Source organism: Panthera onca, chromosome B3 (genome assembly GCF_046562875.1).
Source record: "Panthera onca isolate mPanOnc1 chromosome B3, mPanOnc1 haplotype 2, whole genome shotgun sequence".
Lineage (NCBI taxonomy): Eukaryota > Metazoa > Chordata > Mammalia > Carnivora > Felidae > Panthera > Panthera onca.
The window spans coordinates 64,363,280-64,380,404 of record NC_138344.1 but is presented as its reverse complement, the minus strand read 5'-3'; the positions used below and the strand labels follow the sequence as shown (position 1 = coordinate 64,380,404).

General features: G+C 36.3%; 1 protein-coding gene across 1 annotated transcript in view; it reads left to right on the top strand.

Moving 5' to 3' along the window:
* SPRED1 (sprouty related EVH1 domain containing 1) overlaps nucleotides 1-13,975 on the top strand; it is a 137,595-nt gene extending 123,620 nt beyond the window's left edge. The window contains exons 6-7 of the mRNA XM_060618988.3: nucleotides 7,036-7,137; nucleotides 9,825-13,975. Of these exons, the coding sequence (XP_060474971.1) occupies nucleotides 7,036-7,137; nucleotides 9,825-10,475 (753 nt within the window). The 3' untranslated portion in view covers nucleotides 10,476-13,975. The remainder of the gene's footprint in view (nucleotides 1-7,035; nucleotides 7,138-9,824) is intronic.
* The last annotated feature ends 3,150 nt before the right edge of the window (nucleotides 13,976-17,125 follow it).

The following is a 17,125-nucleotide window of genomic DNA, read 5'->3' as shown; positions in this document are numbered from 1 at the left end:
TGCTAGATAACTGAAGAGAGGGAAGTAAACAACAGTTGGCAGGCAACTCTTAGCCTGGGGAGTTTGAGTGTTAACATGGCTTCTGGAACCAGACTATTAGGGTCTGAATTCTAGCTGCTTTGCAACTTTTCCTTATATCTAAGATTGATGTGACCTAGAGAAAAAAAGGATGATGTTTAATGACTTTGTATAACTAGATATTTAATTATAAATTTGCTGATGTCAAAATAAGTGAACTCAGTTTATTAGGAACTAGAATGGTATGGGTATTCTTCTTCAAAGCTACACAGATACTAGCTATGCATTTAATAAATCTGGAAGTTTCTTAAGAGGAATAATGTGCACTTGCATTTGTATAGTGGTACACCGTTTGTCCATTTGGGTGTCACCCAATAGGCTTCACAGGGTGAATTTCCCATATTATAGAATCTGGCCTTACACTTGCTGGTCAGAAACCTTTTTTGTCAAGATGGAGTCCTCTTTCACGGACTAAAATAATCAAGTTTAAGAAAAATGATGTAGGGGCGCCTGAGTGGCTCAGTTAGTTAAGCATCCAACTCTGGATTTTTGGCTCAGGTCATAATCTCACGGTTTGTGAGTTCGAGCCCCACATCAGGCCCCACACTGTTAGCTTGGAATTCTCGGAATTCTCTCTCTCTGCCCCTTCCCAGCTCATTCTCTCTCTCTCTCTGTCTCTCTGTCTCTCTGTCTCTCTCTCTCTCTCAAATAAATAAACTTAAAAAAATGATACATAAAAAATCAGAATGTAAAAATTTTATTTAAGCCATCATGTGGACTGTAATACTAGTGGTAGTTTGTTTAGTACAATGTCTACATAAAATAGATCTTCATAAGATACTAGGTCATTGTCCAAAGCTTGCTTCATGAATATGTGTTCAAGAGAGTACTTACATGCTTTGAATGTTTAATTGCTTTTGACTGGATAGGTTGATGGATCCTTCTCCACAGCCAGTCAGTCTTGCCAAAAGGTCTAGACTGCTTTCTTGCTGTCGAGAAATATGAAAAGTCTGAGATTTTACCCTAAAGGTTCAACCTTCTGGTTGCTTCCAGAAGACATAAGGCTGCTAGATCAGAGACAAGGGACATTATTACTCACAGCACAATAAAGTAGCATGAGCTTCATGTTTGGGTTGGTCCCCTGGCATTCCAAGTCCCATGGAGATGGTGCTGAGCTACTCAGGTGGATGAAGCACACTCAGTGGTTTTGCATTACAGCATTGGAACCCTGAACTTAGGGAACCCAAAGTCGTTTATAAAGGATGTTAAGTCTTGCCTGACTTTTCCAGGGAAAGAGATGGTGTCATAGTCATAGTAGATACTAAACAAACCTAACTAAAAAGGGAAGGCACTTACTTTTCAAGGGCTTCACTTTACGTACATCTTTGCAAAGATAGTCTGAAACAAAGGCAAAACGTGCCTTTCCTCACTAGATCTACAGAAATGAGACCTATGGAGAATTGTTACCTAACACTAGCTTAAAAAACATGAGGTTTGGGGGCACCTGGGTGGCTCAGTCGGTTATGGTATCATAGGTTTTTGTTTTTGTTTTTGTTTTTTACTGCCCTAAAAATTCTCTGCGTTCTGCCTATTCATATCTCTTCCACCCCTGCCAAAGCACAACTCTTGGCAGTCACTTAAATTTTTATTACCTTTATAGGTTCACTTTATCAGAAAGTCATAAAGTATATAGCCTTTTCAGATTGTTTTCACTTTGGTTTCCTTCACGTAGTAGTAATGCATGTAAAGTTCTTCTTTGTCTTCTTTTTTTTTTTTTTTTTGAATACTGACTAATATTCTCTTGTTTGGGTATATACCACACTTTATGTTCATCTACAGAGGGACATTTTGGTTGCTTCCAAGGTTTAGCAATTATGAATAAAGCAGCTAACAACATTTGTGTGCAATTTTTTGCATGGACATAAGTTTTTGAATCTTTTGGGTAGCAAGGAGTGCAATTGCTGGATCATATGGGAAGAGTATATTTAGTGTTATAAGAGATTGCCAAATTGTCTTCTAAAGTAGCTGCACCATTTTTAATTCCCACCAGCAGTCAATAAGGATTCCCTGTTGCTCTGCATCCTATCCTCCCCAGGATTTAGTGTTGTCAGTGTTCTCGATATTAGCCATTCTACTACTTGTGTAGTGGTATCTCCTTGTTTTAATTTGCATTTCCTTGATGACTTACGGTATGTAGCATCTTTTCATTTGCTGTTTTTCCATTTGTGTATTTTCCATGGTGAATATATTGAGATCTTTGGCTCATTTTTTAAATTGGGTTGTTTCATTATTATTGGTTTTTGAGAATTTTTATTGTTGGTCTTATTTAAAAATTTTTTTTATGTTTATTCATTTTTGAAAGACAGAGAGAGACAGCACAAACAGGGGTGGGGCGGAGAGAGGGGGACACAGAATCTGAAGCACGCTCCAGGCTCTGAGCTGTCAGCATAGAGTCCGATGCAGGGCTTGAACTCCTGAACCATGAGATCATGACCTGACCCGAAGTCAGACGCTCAACCAACTGAGCCACCCAGGCACCCCTTTATTGTTGGTTTTTAAGACTTCTTTGTATATTTTGGATAACGTTCCTTTATCAGATATCTTTTATAAATATTCTCTCCCAGTGTATGACTTGCCTTCTCATTCTTTTGACACTGTATCTTGCACAGCAGAAGGTTTTAATTTTAATGAAGTCCAGCTTGTCAGTTCTTTCTTTCATGGATTGTGCCTTTGGTGTTGTATTTTAAAGTCCTTGCCATTTACCAAAGTCATCTGTAATGTATCACTGATCTATTATTTTGTCAATTCCACACTGTCTTAATTAATGTAACCTTGAAGTCAGGTAATGTCAGTCCTCCAGCTTTTTTCTCCTTCAATGTTGTGTTGGCTCTTCTGGGTCTTTTGGCTCTTTCTGTAAACTTTGAATCAGTTGTCTGTATCCACAGAATAACTTGCTGGTGTTTTAATTGGGATTGCATTGAATCTGTAGACTAATTTGAGAAGAACTGATATCTTGACAGTATTGAGTCTTCCAATCCATGAATGTGGATATCTCTACATTTATTATTGATTTTGTTCATCAGTGTTTTATAGTTTCCTCATAACAGATCTTATACATATTTTGTTAGATTTATACCTAAGATTTTCATTTTGGGGAGTGCTAATATGAATGGTACTGCATTTTTAATGTCAAACTCCACATGTGTTTATTGTTCATATATGGGAAAGTGATTGGCTTTTATGTATAAATTTTGTATCCTGCAACCTTGCTATAATTGCTTATTAGTTTAGTTCTGGGAGTTATTTTATCAATTCTTTCAGATTTTCTGCATACATGATTATACCTTCTGTGAACAAGGACAGTTTTATTTCTTCCTTCTCAGTCTGTATACCTTTTAATTCTTTTTCTTTTCTTATTGCATTAGCTAGAAACTCTAGGTTTGGATTTAATCTTTTTCTAGTTTTCTAAGGTGGAAACGTAGATTATTGATTTTAGATCTTTCTTTTCTAATATACGCATTTGATGCTGTAAATTTCCCTCTAAGCACAACCTTCACTCTATTCCACAATTTTCATTTCCATTTAGTTCAAAATACTTAATTTTTAAAAACTCCTTTGATCTGTGTTAATTTGGAAGTGTTGTTTTGTTAAATCTCCACATATTTGGAGATTTTTCACTTATCCTTCTATTATTGATATCTAATTTATTTCTTTTGTGGTCTGAGAGCAGACATTATATAATTTGTATTCTTTTAAATTTATTGAAGTCTGCTTTGTGGCCCAGAATGTGGTCTGTATTGGTTAATGTTCATGTGAACTTGAGAAAATATTTTGCTGTTGTTAAATAGTCTGTAGATGTCACTTATATTCATATGATTGATGGTGTGGAGTTCAACCAGGTCCTTACTGATTTTCTGCCTATTGGATCTGTCCATTTCTGACAGAGGGGTGTTAAAGTCTCCAGCTGTGATAGTAAGTATGTCTCTTTCTCCTTGCAGTTCTGTCAGTTTTTGTCTTGTGTAATATAATGCTCTGTTCTTAAGCACGTACACATTAAGGATTGCTAGGTCTTCTTAGAAAATTAATCTTCTATCATTATGTAATGCCCTTCTTTATCACCACCAACTTTTCTTGCTTTGAGGTCAGCTGTGTCTGAAATTAATTAAATAGGCTTTCTTTTGATTAGTGTTAGCATAGTATATTTTTCTCCATCTCTTTACCTTTACTCTGTAAGTACGTTTCTTATAGACAACACATAGTTGGGTCTTTTTTATTTTCTCTGACAGTCTCTGTTGTTTAATTGGTGCGTTTAGGGCATTAACATTCAAAGTGATTATTGATACAGCAGAATTAATATCTACCATATTTTTTTTAATTTTTTTTTTTTAACATTTATTTATTTTTGAGACAGAGAGAGACAGAGCATGAACAGGGGAGGGGCAGAGAGAGGGAGACACAGAATCCGAAGCAGGCTCCAGGCTCTGAGCTGTCAGCACAGAGCCTGATGCGGGGCTCGAACTCACGGACCGTGAGATCATGACCTGAGCCGAAGTTGGACGCTTAACCGACCAAGCCACCCAGGCACCCCTCTACCATATTTTTTATAGTTTTCCATTTGTTGCCCTTTTTCTCTGTTTCTGTTTTTGTCTTTCATTTATTTTCTGTCTTTGTGGTTTAATTCGACATTTTATATGGTTTCGTTTTCTCTCCTTTTTGGCATATAAGTGACATTTGTTTGTCTGTTTTATCTTTTTTTTTTGTAGTTATCCTGAGATTTGCATTATACCTTTACAACTAACCTGTGTCCATTTTCAAAGAACACTAAATTACAGATCTTGCAATTACCTTATAATAACAAAATAATCCCAATTCCTCCTTCCCATCTCTTGTATCATTGCCATTCATTTCCCTTTATATATGTAAATATATATATATATATATATATATATACACACACACACACACATAATCATACATGATTGAATACATTGTTACCATTTTTATTTTTTTTAATTAAAAAAAATTTTTTTTAACGTTTATTTATTTTTGAGACAGAGAGAGACAGAGCATGAACGGGGGAGGGTCAGAGAGAGGGAGACACAGAATCTGAAACAGGCTCCAGGCTCTGAGCTGTCAGCACAGAGCCCAACACAGGGCTTGAACTCACGGACCGCGAGATCATGACCTGAGCCAAAGTCGGCCGCTTAACCGACTGAGCCACCCAGGTGCCCCCATTGTTACCATTTTTAAACAACTGTTCTCTGTTAGCTCAATTAAGAATAAGAAAAATTAAAACTTTATTTTATTTTCACCTATTCCTTCTTCAGTATTCCTTTATTCTTACGTAGATCTGAGTTTCTGATCTGTATTATTTCCCTTCTCTCTAAAGAACCTCATAACATTCCTTGTAAGGCAAGTCCAATGGCAACAAATTTCTTCAGTTTTTGTTTGCCTGAGAAAGTCTTTATCTCTTTTGAAGGATTTTGGTTTTTTGTAGGGTACAGCATTCTAGGTTGGCAGGTTGTTTCTTTCACCACTTTAAATCTTTGACTCCATTGCCTTCTTGCTTGCATGATTTCGAAGAAGAGGGCAGATGTGATTCTTTGTCCCTCTGTAAGTCAGGAATTTTTCCTTTGGTCATTTTTCAGGACTTTTTCTTATCTTTGAGTTTTTATAGTTTGAAAATGGTATGGTTAGGTGTAGTGGGGGAGAGGGCGTGGCATTTATCCTGCTTGGTATTTTCAGAGTTTCCTGGGTCTGTGGTTTGGTGTCTAACATGAATATGGGTAAATTCTCAGTCATTACTATTTCAAATAGCTCAGAGATTCTTTCTTCAATCCTGTCCAGTCTAATAAGTCCTGCAAAGGCATTCTTCATTTCTCTTAGTGTTTGTGATCTCTAGCATTTCTTTTTGGTTCCTTATTAAGATTTCTATCTCTTTGCTTGTATTGCTCATTTGTTCTTGCGTGCTATCCATTAGAGCTTTTAGCATATTATTCATAGTTGTTTTAAATTCCTAGTCTTCTAATTCCAAATCCCTGCTGTGTCTTGTTCTGGTGCTTGTTCTATCTCTTCAGATTGTTTTTGTCTTTCAGTATGTTTGGTAATTTTGTTCTTTATAGCTAATAGCTGGACATGATGTACTGGGTAAAAGGAACTGCTGTAAATAGGTCTTTAGTATGTGGTGGTGAGGTATGGGGGGATGGGGAGCATTCTGTAGTCCTGTGAATAGGTCTCAGTCTTTTAGAATGAGCCTATGCTTCTGGTCTGTGAACTCCACCAGTATTTGTCAGTTTTTTCTAACTTCTTAGTTGGGTTAGATGGTTAGAGTTGACTAGAGTTGGCTATTTCCCCTCTCCTAGGTCAGATATGCTTTGATAATATCCCAGTAGGTCAGGCTCTGGTTAACTAGTTTCTCCTGAGGGCAGACCTTGGGAGTTTTCTGGCATAGTTCAGAAGTGGTTCCTTTCCCCCTCCACCTGCTGGAAGCATGCAGGGATTTTTCTGATATTTACTGGCTGAGCTCCGGGAGGTAAACTCCCAAAAATGTGGGGCTTCACTATGAGCAGGTCCACCTCAGCACTCATTTCTGCAGCAATTCTGCTCATGAGTTTGTTCTGGTGAGCTGTGACTCCCATTATTTTCCCATCTCTCCAGTATTGGGGGCGGTGGTTTGTACCGTGTCCTCCTCTCTCTTACAGATCTGAGACGAATTGGTGCTATTTTTTCTATTCAGTTGCTTACTTGTTAGAACAGAGTGGCGTTTACTAAGTTCCTCACATGTAGAACCAGAAACCAGAAGTTCGTGTTACTTTTGAAATTAAAATTTAAATGTATAAGGAAAGACCTAAGTTCACATAATCAATAGGATGATTCAAATAATGCTCTTTATTACAACCATTTTGAAAAGCTTCACTGCTAATAGGTTATGAAACTTTGGAATACACACTGTATGGTTTTATTAAAAATAAGAAATACATTCTCTGGTCACTTAAGTAGAAATTGTTTATATTTTAGATAACATTCAGTCATCCGGGCCTAGACATTCAGGGCAGAAGTATAGAATATGTACAACGGCAAATATCCAAGGAATGTGGAAGCCTAAAGTCCCAAAATAGGGTAAGTAATCTTAGCTTATCTCCTATTGTGGGATACAACTAATTAACACATAAGTGAAATTTTTTAGTCCTTTTAATTCTCCATGTAGCTGAATTATACTAGAAAATCTTTTGTGTGTTAATTTGCTACATGCATGTTTATAGAACACTATTACTTAAATTCCATCCAAATTTCTGGTTTGACTCTAGGAATTGCCACTGTGTATTTATCACTGGATAAAGCCAAGAGAAATTGTGTATTGTTAATTTAATGGACTGTATCCATCATTCCACCGTTAGCCCAGACCTGGAGGGTTTTTTAGCCCCGGTTCCAAATATCTTGAGAATGGAAGTTTGTCTCAACCTGAGTCAGGTGCTTACCTGTAGATGGTCACTGTGTCCAGGGACTGGGCATAGGCATAGGAGAAACAAATGTGACTACTAGAAGCCCACTTGTATAGGTAAAGGAAAAGGTCATTTTGATTTAGACACCATTTGATTTATCCCCAGAAAGATTTAACCTGCTCCCTGGCCTCAGGAAGATAATCTACCCAGAAAGGAGGAGGAGAGAGTGAGAATAAGTAGGTGTGGGTGTCCTGTGTTTCAAGTGACTCGTATAACCAAGCTATATACATGTATGTCTTTGTATTCGTTTGCTAGGGCTATCATAACAAAATTGACTGAGTGGCTTGAAAAACAAATACTGATTTTCTCATAGTTCTGGAAACTGGAAGTCCAAAATGAAGATGTTGGCACATTTGGTTTCTTCCCAGCCTTCTCTTTCTGTACCTTTTGGCTGTGTCCTCACATGGTCTTTTGTACACCCACACATCTCTGGTGCCTCCTCTCCCTGTATGTCCAAATTTCCTTTCTTAGAAGGATACCAGTCAGACTGGATTAAGACCCACCTTAATTAAGGATCTATTTTAATGTAATCACCTTTTAAAGGCCCTGCATCCAAATGTAGTCACATTGTGAAGTACTGGGGGTTGAGGTCTCGGCATATGAATTTTGAGAGTGCACAAGTAGCCCATAACATTGCACACTCTGGTTCCTCACATTCATCCCATTACAACAGCCCAAAAGTCTGAACCCCTTGTAGCGTCAATTCTAAATCCTAGATCTTGTCTAAGTCAAGTGTGGGTGAGACTCAAGGTATGATTTGTCCTAAGGCAGAATTCCTCTCTACCTGTAAAACAAGACACCTGTAAAACAAGACACAAATTACCTGCTTCCAAAATACCATGATGGAAAAGGCATACAATAGATACTTCTTTTGAAAAGTGGTAAATTTTAGAAAGAAGAAAGCAGTCATGAGTCCTAAGCAAGTCTAAAACCTGGCAGGGCAAATTCTGTGAGATTTTAAGGTGTGAAAATAATCCTCTTAGGCTTTGGCTCAATGCTTTGACCTATGTGCCTACCACAGTGGTGACCCCATCTCCTTGGCAGTGTGTGATAAACTCATACCAAAGGCTCTAGGTTTCCTGGCCCACTGCAACTGAGGAATTGGCTTTGCCATATGGAATTGAGGAGAGAGACTTACCTTTGGGGTCGTTCTTCCCTTTTTTTAAAGGATAACACATGTTTTCAGTTAGATAGCTGTATTTGCCAGTCCTGTAAATCCTTGATGTCCAGTAGCCTTTCTTCATTTCATCCTACCTCTCTTCCCTTTAGTCCAACATGGCAGCATTTCAGTTGAGATGGTTGGTTGGATTTGGCAATCACACCCATAATCTCTTTATTATGTGATGGATCAGCATACCTTTGCATGCTTTCTAAATTTTTGCACTATCCATAGGCTGAGAATTTTCTGACTCTTCAAGATCTGCCTTCTTTTTGCTTCAAAATTTCTATTTCAATTTATCCCTTTCCTCTTACATTTTGCTGTTAGCAGCAAGGAGTAACTAGGCACCTTCAGCACTTTGCTTAGGAATCTCTGCTAAATATCCAAGTCTATCACTCACAAGTTCTATATTCCGCAAAACACTAACGTACAATCCATCCACATTCTTCACCCAATTTGTAACATGGATCGCCTTTCCCCAGCGTCCAATAATGTGTTCTTCATTTCCGTCTGAGCCTTCACCAGAAGCATGTTCGACGGCCGTATTTCAACCAACAGTCTGTTCAAGGCTTTTTGTAACATACACCTCAAAACTTTTAGCCTTTACCCATTACCCAGTTCCAAAGGCATTTCCACATTTTTAGGTATTTGTTAACAACAACACTCCAATTCTTGGTACTAAAATTTATATGAGTCAGGGTTCTCCAGAGAAACGGAACCAACTAGTTGTGTTATGTACACACAGAGAGATTTATTTTAGGGAATTGGCTCATGCAATAGTGGAGGTACATATGCAAAATATGCAGGTAGGCTATCAGGCTTGAGACCCAGGGAAGAGTTGCAGTCCCCATCTAAAGGTAGAATTCTGCTAGGGGAATTCCATCTTGCTTGGGCGGGGCGAGGCAGGGGGCGGTGGTCAGCATTTATACTATTAAGGCCTTCAGCTAATTGGTGAGGTCTGCCTATGCCCTGGAAGATAATCTGTTTCCCTCATAGTCCACCAATTTAAAGATTAATCTCATCCAAGAAACATAAACATCCAAAATAATGTTTGATCAAATATTTGGGCACGCAGCCTAGCCAAATTGACATATAAAATTAACCTTCACAGTTATTACTGCAGTTTTCATCTCTTTCCTTTTTAGGTCCCTTTGAAATCAATCCGACATGTCAGCTTTCAAGATGAGGATGAGATTGTCAGGATAAACCCTCGAGATATCTTAATACGTCGTTATGCAGACTACAGACATCCTGACATGTGGAAAAATGACTTAGAGAGAGATGATACTGATTCCAGTATTCAATTTTCTAAACCAGACAGTAAAAAATCAGACTATCTGTACTCTTGTGGGGATGAGACTAAGTTAAGTTCACTCAAAGACTCTGTGGTATTTAAGGCACAGCCTTCCTCATTAAAATTTAAGAAGTCAAAACGAAGAAAAGAAGATGGTGAACGTTCCCGCTGCGTATACTGCCAGGAAAGGTTTAATCATGAAGAAAATGGCAGGGGAAAATGTCAGGATGCTCCAGACCCTATTAAAAGATGCATATATCAAGTTAGTTGCATGCTCTGTGCAGAGAGCATGTTATATCATTGTATGTCAGACTCAGAGGGAGATTTTTCTGATCCCTGTTCATGTGACACTAGTGATGACAAGTTCTGCTTACGATGGTTAGCCCTAGTAGCTTTGTCTTTCATTGTACCATGTATGTGCTGCTATGTCCCTTTGAGAATGTGCCATCGTTGTGGTGAGGCGTGTGGGTGCTGTGGCGGGAAACATAAAGCTGCTGGATGAAAGGATCCAGTGCCAAAATGAGCTTAAAATCTTTGTTTCCAGGAATTAGCTAACTTGGATTTATGGAAACTTTTGGCAAGCAATATGAAATCTTGCCTGGTAATCATTGGGGCCACACGTGGAGGAAGCAGAACTTGTCAGTTCTTGGCATTTCACAAATGCTAGCCATGCCTAACTTTTTCCCTTGAGTGCATGGCATGTTTTGTTACAGGTTGTAAAGAGTATCTGCAAAAGGAAACTATTTCTGGTTATTGGGTATAAAAAGTGAGCATAAAGTATCCAACTAAAAGGGATTAATTTTTGGCATTTTTGTATATTTATGCATTAGGTGATGGGACTTTTAAAGGTTTGAATTCATTAAGACATGAACTAAAAATGCACTAGGGGACAGTTGATTTCAATCTAAGAAAAGTTAACACTTGGGAATTGTAAGAAGTAAAACAAGTACAACTAAATCATTTATTAGTTGTTTTTTGAAAGCAGTTTTATGTATAAATAACAAATGTTTATATTTAACTAAATATAAGGTACGAATTATCACATATTAAACTTTTCTTCCCCTTCCTAGTTCTGAAGTAGATGTACATATATCTACTGTCACATTCCATTATATTTTGAATATTTTACTCATCTAGTTAATAACGTTTTTATTCCATGTGAATGATTTGATATTTTCATCCTCATTTCCCTTGGCTACAGTTTATATTGAGTTATATCTGTACATTCTGGTAATCTAAAATCTTTAAAAATATTCTAATAGGCTTGAGTGACCAATTTTTTTTTAAAGCACAGATGTAATTGTCTAATGTTCTGATGGGAACGTAACACTTATTTTTATATAAAAAGAGACTGAGTAAACATTATAGAAAAAAGTGAGTTTTGGGATTGTTTTGTTTTGTTGTGGTATTCAACCAGCAAGTTGTTTTCTTTCAGAGTTTTCCTCCTTCAAAAAATCATATTGCATTTACAAATGTTTTACAAGGCAAAAAGTGTAACTGGATAGTTAATATAAAAGTTTCCTCCTGAGATCTCCACTTAACTCTGCTAAACTAGAATATGTTCAGCTGTGTTACTAATTTTTTAACTTAATTCTCATTGCTTATTATTTGCGTAAGAGTAACTTTTCCCAGTTGCATTTTATTTTATTTAAACTGGCCTAAAAGCAAAATTATTATATGTTAAAGTATATACTGAACTATCCCAGGAAAGTATTTAATCCAACATTGTGAATGAAATATCTTGTACATATAATTTTATTTCTTTTGCAGAGCATTGTATTACTGGATGTTTTATTTACAAAGTAGTTGGATAAATGTTCCAACAAATTGTTGAAAGTGGTTGGGGTCAATTTGTCTGGGTTTTTTGGGTTTTGTTTTTGGTGGGTTTTTTTTTGTTTGGTTTGGTTTCATTTCGGTTTTTTTTTTGTTTGTTTGTTTTGGTTTTTTTGGTCTTTTTAAGTGTTACATTAAAACTCTAACAAAGTAAAGGGTTCTTTAAGAACATTCCCTTAGAGGGATAGAGTTGAGAAGTGTGCCTTTTTTTTAATGGCTTGAAGTTTCAGAAGTGATAGAAATTAAAATCACACTACCATTTGAAGCTCATTTCTATGCAGGTTTTAAAATGTCATTTATGTATCATTCTTTTTACATATCACACTTAAGCTTGTGTTCACTTTCTTCTTTTGCCCCAGATCAAACTGAACAATGTATATAACACTATCTGTCTGTAAAATACTTTTTTTTAAGAAAGCATTTATATTTATATGACAGCTTGAACTGACAACATTGTGTATATAGATCATCTTGAAGTATTATTTCACATTGAAAAGAAGAAAAATATATTGATAACTATAGATGTTATGAAGAAGAGGTTATTTCTAGTTTTGTACTAAAAATCAATTGGATGAACTAAATCCAAAATATGACACTGTAGCAGCCGTTTTAAGACTTATTTTTACTGTTTATATATTTGAACACTGCTACACCAGATGATCTTCATCCCTGAAGTTTTCAGCTAAACTTGGTTTCCTAGAATAGACTGTTAACTTTCAAAATTACTTTTTATTGGTGAAATGGAAATACTCGTTTTCCTTGTGAATGAATTTTCATATTTGTAAGTGCTGAATTTATAATTCAGGTTTGAGCAAGGTGTGAATAACTGAAGAAAATAACTTGCTGGCTATATAGGAAAATGCTGTGGAAATGAACTGTGTATATACTTCTGGGAAGAACAATTTTAATCATTTCTTCTGTTAAGCACTAATCAGTATAGTGCAACTCCTGGTTCTGTACTGTATTTTATATGCAACATATATGCTTTAATATTTTAATGTCTGTGCATTAATATTTTCAACTTGTTTAACCACTTTGCTGCTAAGATTTCGCCATCCCATTCCCATTTTTTCCTTTACCATTTTAAACAAGTTTCTTCATTAAAAACTACGGTGATGAAATGGTTTTTATTTCCCCTTGGATTTTCATAGTTAACACACTCAGATTCCAAACTGGTCAGAAAACTAACGAAATATAGTGCTATCTGAATCCCTATGTGGGAATATTCTCTTGAGTAAATTCTCATTATGTGGGGGGTAAAAAGGGTAGTCTGAGTTTCTCATTCTTGACGTGTATCGGTAAGTTCAGGAACATCTTCTCCTTCTGCCTACAGACCTGGTACTGCCAAATGGCTTTTCCTCGGAAACCTTTCTCTTTGAATCTGGTAGTAGAAGCAAATGGCTTCATAGAACAACTCAAGTAACAGTAAACACTGAAAATGAAATCATCTGGATGGCATAATAAGAAAGACTTTGGTCTGATGGCTTGTTGTGTTCAGAGTTGATAACTCTTAAATGATTTTTCTCCTGCCTTGACAGGAGAATCCTTTGATTTTTGAAGAAATAGGAGGTATGGGACTTCAGCACCACCTACTGGATGATTTATAGACCAGAGACCTGAGGTGGCAATCAGGATCTGACAGGGTTCATCACTACTACCAATAAAAAAGGGCTATTTAAGCAGTGGCCACCTCCAAAGGGAGAAAACAAGAGTAAGAAATAGCTCAAAGGAACTGTAAATTGAATCTTTCCTCTAATGTGTCTGGTTGGTCACTGAAAGATTTTAAGCACTTTTTTCTTACATAACCTGTCTTAAAATATTTACTGATATTCAGAACTGGCAATCAAACATAATGGATGTGCCGAAGCATTTGCAAAACCAATTCTTTTAACTTGCAAAAGCCATTACCAAAATGGTATTCTAATTTTCCTCCCATTACCAGTCAGGGAGAGTTTTTTTAAAGAAAATAACGTCACCTGTATTTCATCATGATAACTTCAGAGAGTGTGTGTATGTCTCTGGGATGATGTTGGGACAGGGGTTAAAGTTTAGGGGGGGAAACTTGAAACTACCTATTTTCATTGGTTATTCAGCAGTGCCTAAAATGAACTTTTGAAGTAATATAAATGCACTTTCAACTCATGTGTATAGTGCCATCTGATATGTTGGGTAAGTCTTTCTTTTTCTTTTTTCTCTCCAACCCCTTGATTGAATGCCACAGAGAGAGTTTTCTAATATCCGTGTAGGTCTTCAAAGTACAGGAAACACGTACTTTCCTCTAGATGGGCAATTCAAAGGCTGTTTCTTTTTTTTGAAATTTACTTAGACTTTGTGATTACACTTAGGAATATATGTATAAGTTTGGGTTTTTAATTTTAGCCCAAAGATATATTAGGCAAGTGTAACATTTTTCTACATGTAACTTTGAAAACTTTATTTACCTAGAAAACAGATCCTTCACTAAATATTCTCATTCTTAATTTGACCTCCAGGTTCACATTTCTAAGGATAAAGAAAAGCACTAGAAACTTGCATTGTTGTTGCACTTAAAAAAAAATTGGTCTATAAACCATGGTAATAATAGTACCATCACTTGTTTTGCAGTGAGTCAAAACAGTAAGAAACCACAACCTGAGGTGATTTATATAAACCAAAAAAAAAAAAAAAAAAAAAAAAAAAAACCCACAAAAAACAAAAAAGGGCTTTAAGGTATTAAGGTACTGTTTGCCTAGCAGCCAGGTGGTTATAAAACTTTCATATGCTTTGATACACTGATGTTAGCCATTGTTCCTGAAAGCTCCTTAAATTGCATAAGTTGCTAGTTTTGAAACTTCTCAAGAATAATCTAGTTGAAAAACCTTTGTATTAACGATACACATAGATTTTTGTGAACATTGCCGGTATGTAGTGTCATTGCTTTCTATTCTTGACCTCAAAAGTGCCTCACTTGTATATTACTTCCATTAAAAGCTTGACTGCATTCTTTCTAATAAGCAATGAAAACTTGTTTAACTCCTGTCATAATGTATCTCCTTAGATATAGTTGCTTAGCTTGATAGTTTGGATATATAATGTAAATATGCATATATAAGTTTGTAACTGTTTTTGTTACATCATACCCATGTAATTGGACATATCAGATGATATCATAAGAATTTGTTTTAATTACCTGATTAAACCTATCATGAAATACAAAAGGACTTTTTCTTACTCTTCCAGAGGATATCAAAGTATCACATAAGAGATCATAATTACTCAAAGAGAAATCAATAGAAATGAGCTTTTTAAAAAAAATCATTTTTAAGGTATATTTTTAACTGAAAACTCATGTATATAGTTCATCTTATTGACATTTATTCATCCTTGATTGTATCCAGATTTGTTATGGTCTGTTACCTATAAATAGGTAAACACAGTAAATACAAATATATTTATTGGTTTGGGAACATGTTACCACTAAATCTGGATGAAATGATAATTTCAGAATGATATATGGGAAATTTTTAACCCAAAACTACTACTGCTTTATTGTGTGCCCTACTCGGTTTCAGAGTTTCATTTGTAATATAAACAAAATACTAATCTAGATTAAAAATTAGGACAGTGCTCAAAAATCATAGCTTATTTCAACAGCAGAATAACTTTTGGATTACTGTGTTACAGTTGTATTTGCTTGAAGAATCAACAATTAACTGTTTACCATGAATTATGAAGTATAGTCTCCTGTGCTTATTTTCAGGTTTTCAGAAATGTGCTTTACATTCTTCACAATCAAGTTAATATTCACAAGTAAGTAGAATAGTTTCTACATAAGAGAAATTGAAACTAGGGTTTCTGCTTGGCCGTCAGTATAGTGCCATGCACACAGTGGTCCTTAAAGGGGAAAAAAATGGTATTAATAGTAAAACTGAGTCTACTCTTAACTGCTTTAAGATTGGCAGTTTTAAGAGAGATCCCTTGAAGTACTGGCTCAAAAATATATTCAAAATAAAAGTCTAACAAAATCTGAATTGAAATAGTGTTTCTTTTTTTGTTTAACAGGTTTTTTTATGTTGTGTGTGTGTGTGTGTGTGTGTGTGTGTGTGTGTGTACACACACATGTATGTTTGTTTGCTTATTTTAAGTGTCCTTTGAGAGAGGGAGTGAGAGAATCCCAAGCAGGCTTTGCCCAAGGCAGGGCTCAATCTCACAAACCATGAGATCATGACCTGAGTTGATTTCAGCTCAGATGTTTAACCAGCTGAACCATCTAGGTACCCCTGTTATGTAATATGTTTTAAATGATCACTTTCAGTTCTCAATTCCATAATGAAGTGTTATGCTCCTTTTTTTTCCACTAAAAAAGCGACTTAGGCTGCAAGAGGTTAAAAAATATTCCCAAGATCAGAGGCACCAGGTTTTGAACCAAAATGTGTTACTCCAAAATCCATGCTTTCAGTCACAATGCAATTTTGCATTTTGTTACAAGTGTTACTGATGTACTGAACAGAATAGTTGTATTATTCTGTTACAATGAAATTTTATTTAAGCTGGAGTGATTTTATAAGGGAATAACTTTTTTTTTAAGTAGGCTCCATGCCCAACATGGGTCTTGTACTCACAACCCCGAAATTGAGAGCTGCATGTTCTATTGACTGAGCCAGTCAGGCACCCTACGGGTAAGTTCTTAATTCCCACTCCCTTTTGTTTCAATTCTAGGTCCCCTATTCATCCCTCTCACTAGATTGTGGTGTACTATCCACAGTATGGCATGTGGGGATCTTTAAAATGGGGAGAATAAGATTGTGATAATGCTTCAACAAATCATCAAGATATATCAGTTTGTGCTGATCCAATAGAAAGCACTGAAGACCTACATGCTGTCCAGTGTGTGGTATTGTTCATCTTGCTCAGTTGATGGCATTTCTGTAAAGGTTTTGAGTCTGAGGGATTCTTTTTCACCAAAGCAGTGGTACTTCCTGTTGAGGCAGTAGAAAACAGTGCTCTCAAATGAGTTTTCTGGATTCTGTACTTTTTTCTTTTTTTTTTTTTTTTTAATTTTTTTTTTTTTTAACGTTTATTTATTTTTGAGACAGAGACAGAGCATGAACAAGGGAGGGACAGAGAGAGAGGGAGACACAGAATCGGAAGCAGGCTCCAGGCTCTGAGCCATCAGCCCAGAGCCCGACGTGGGGCTCGAACTCACGGACCGTGAGATCGTGACCTGAGCTGAAGTCGGGACGCTTAACCGACTGAGCCACCCAGGCGCCCCAGTACTTTTTTCAAATAGCCATTTGTATGTCAGTTGTCCCACAAAGCCTGTCTTAGAACCAGACTTGC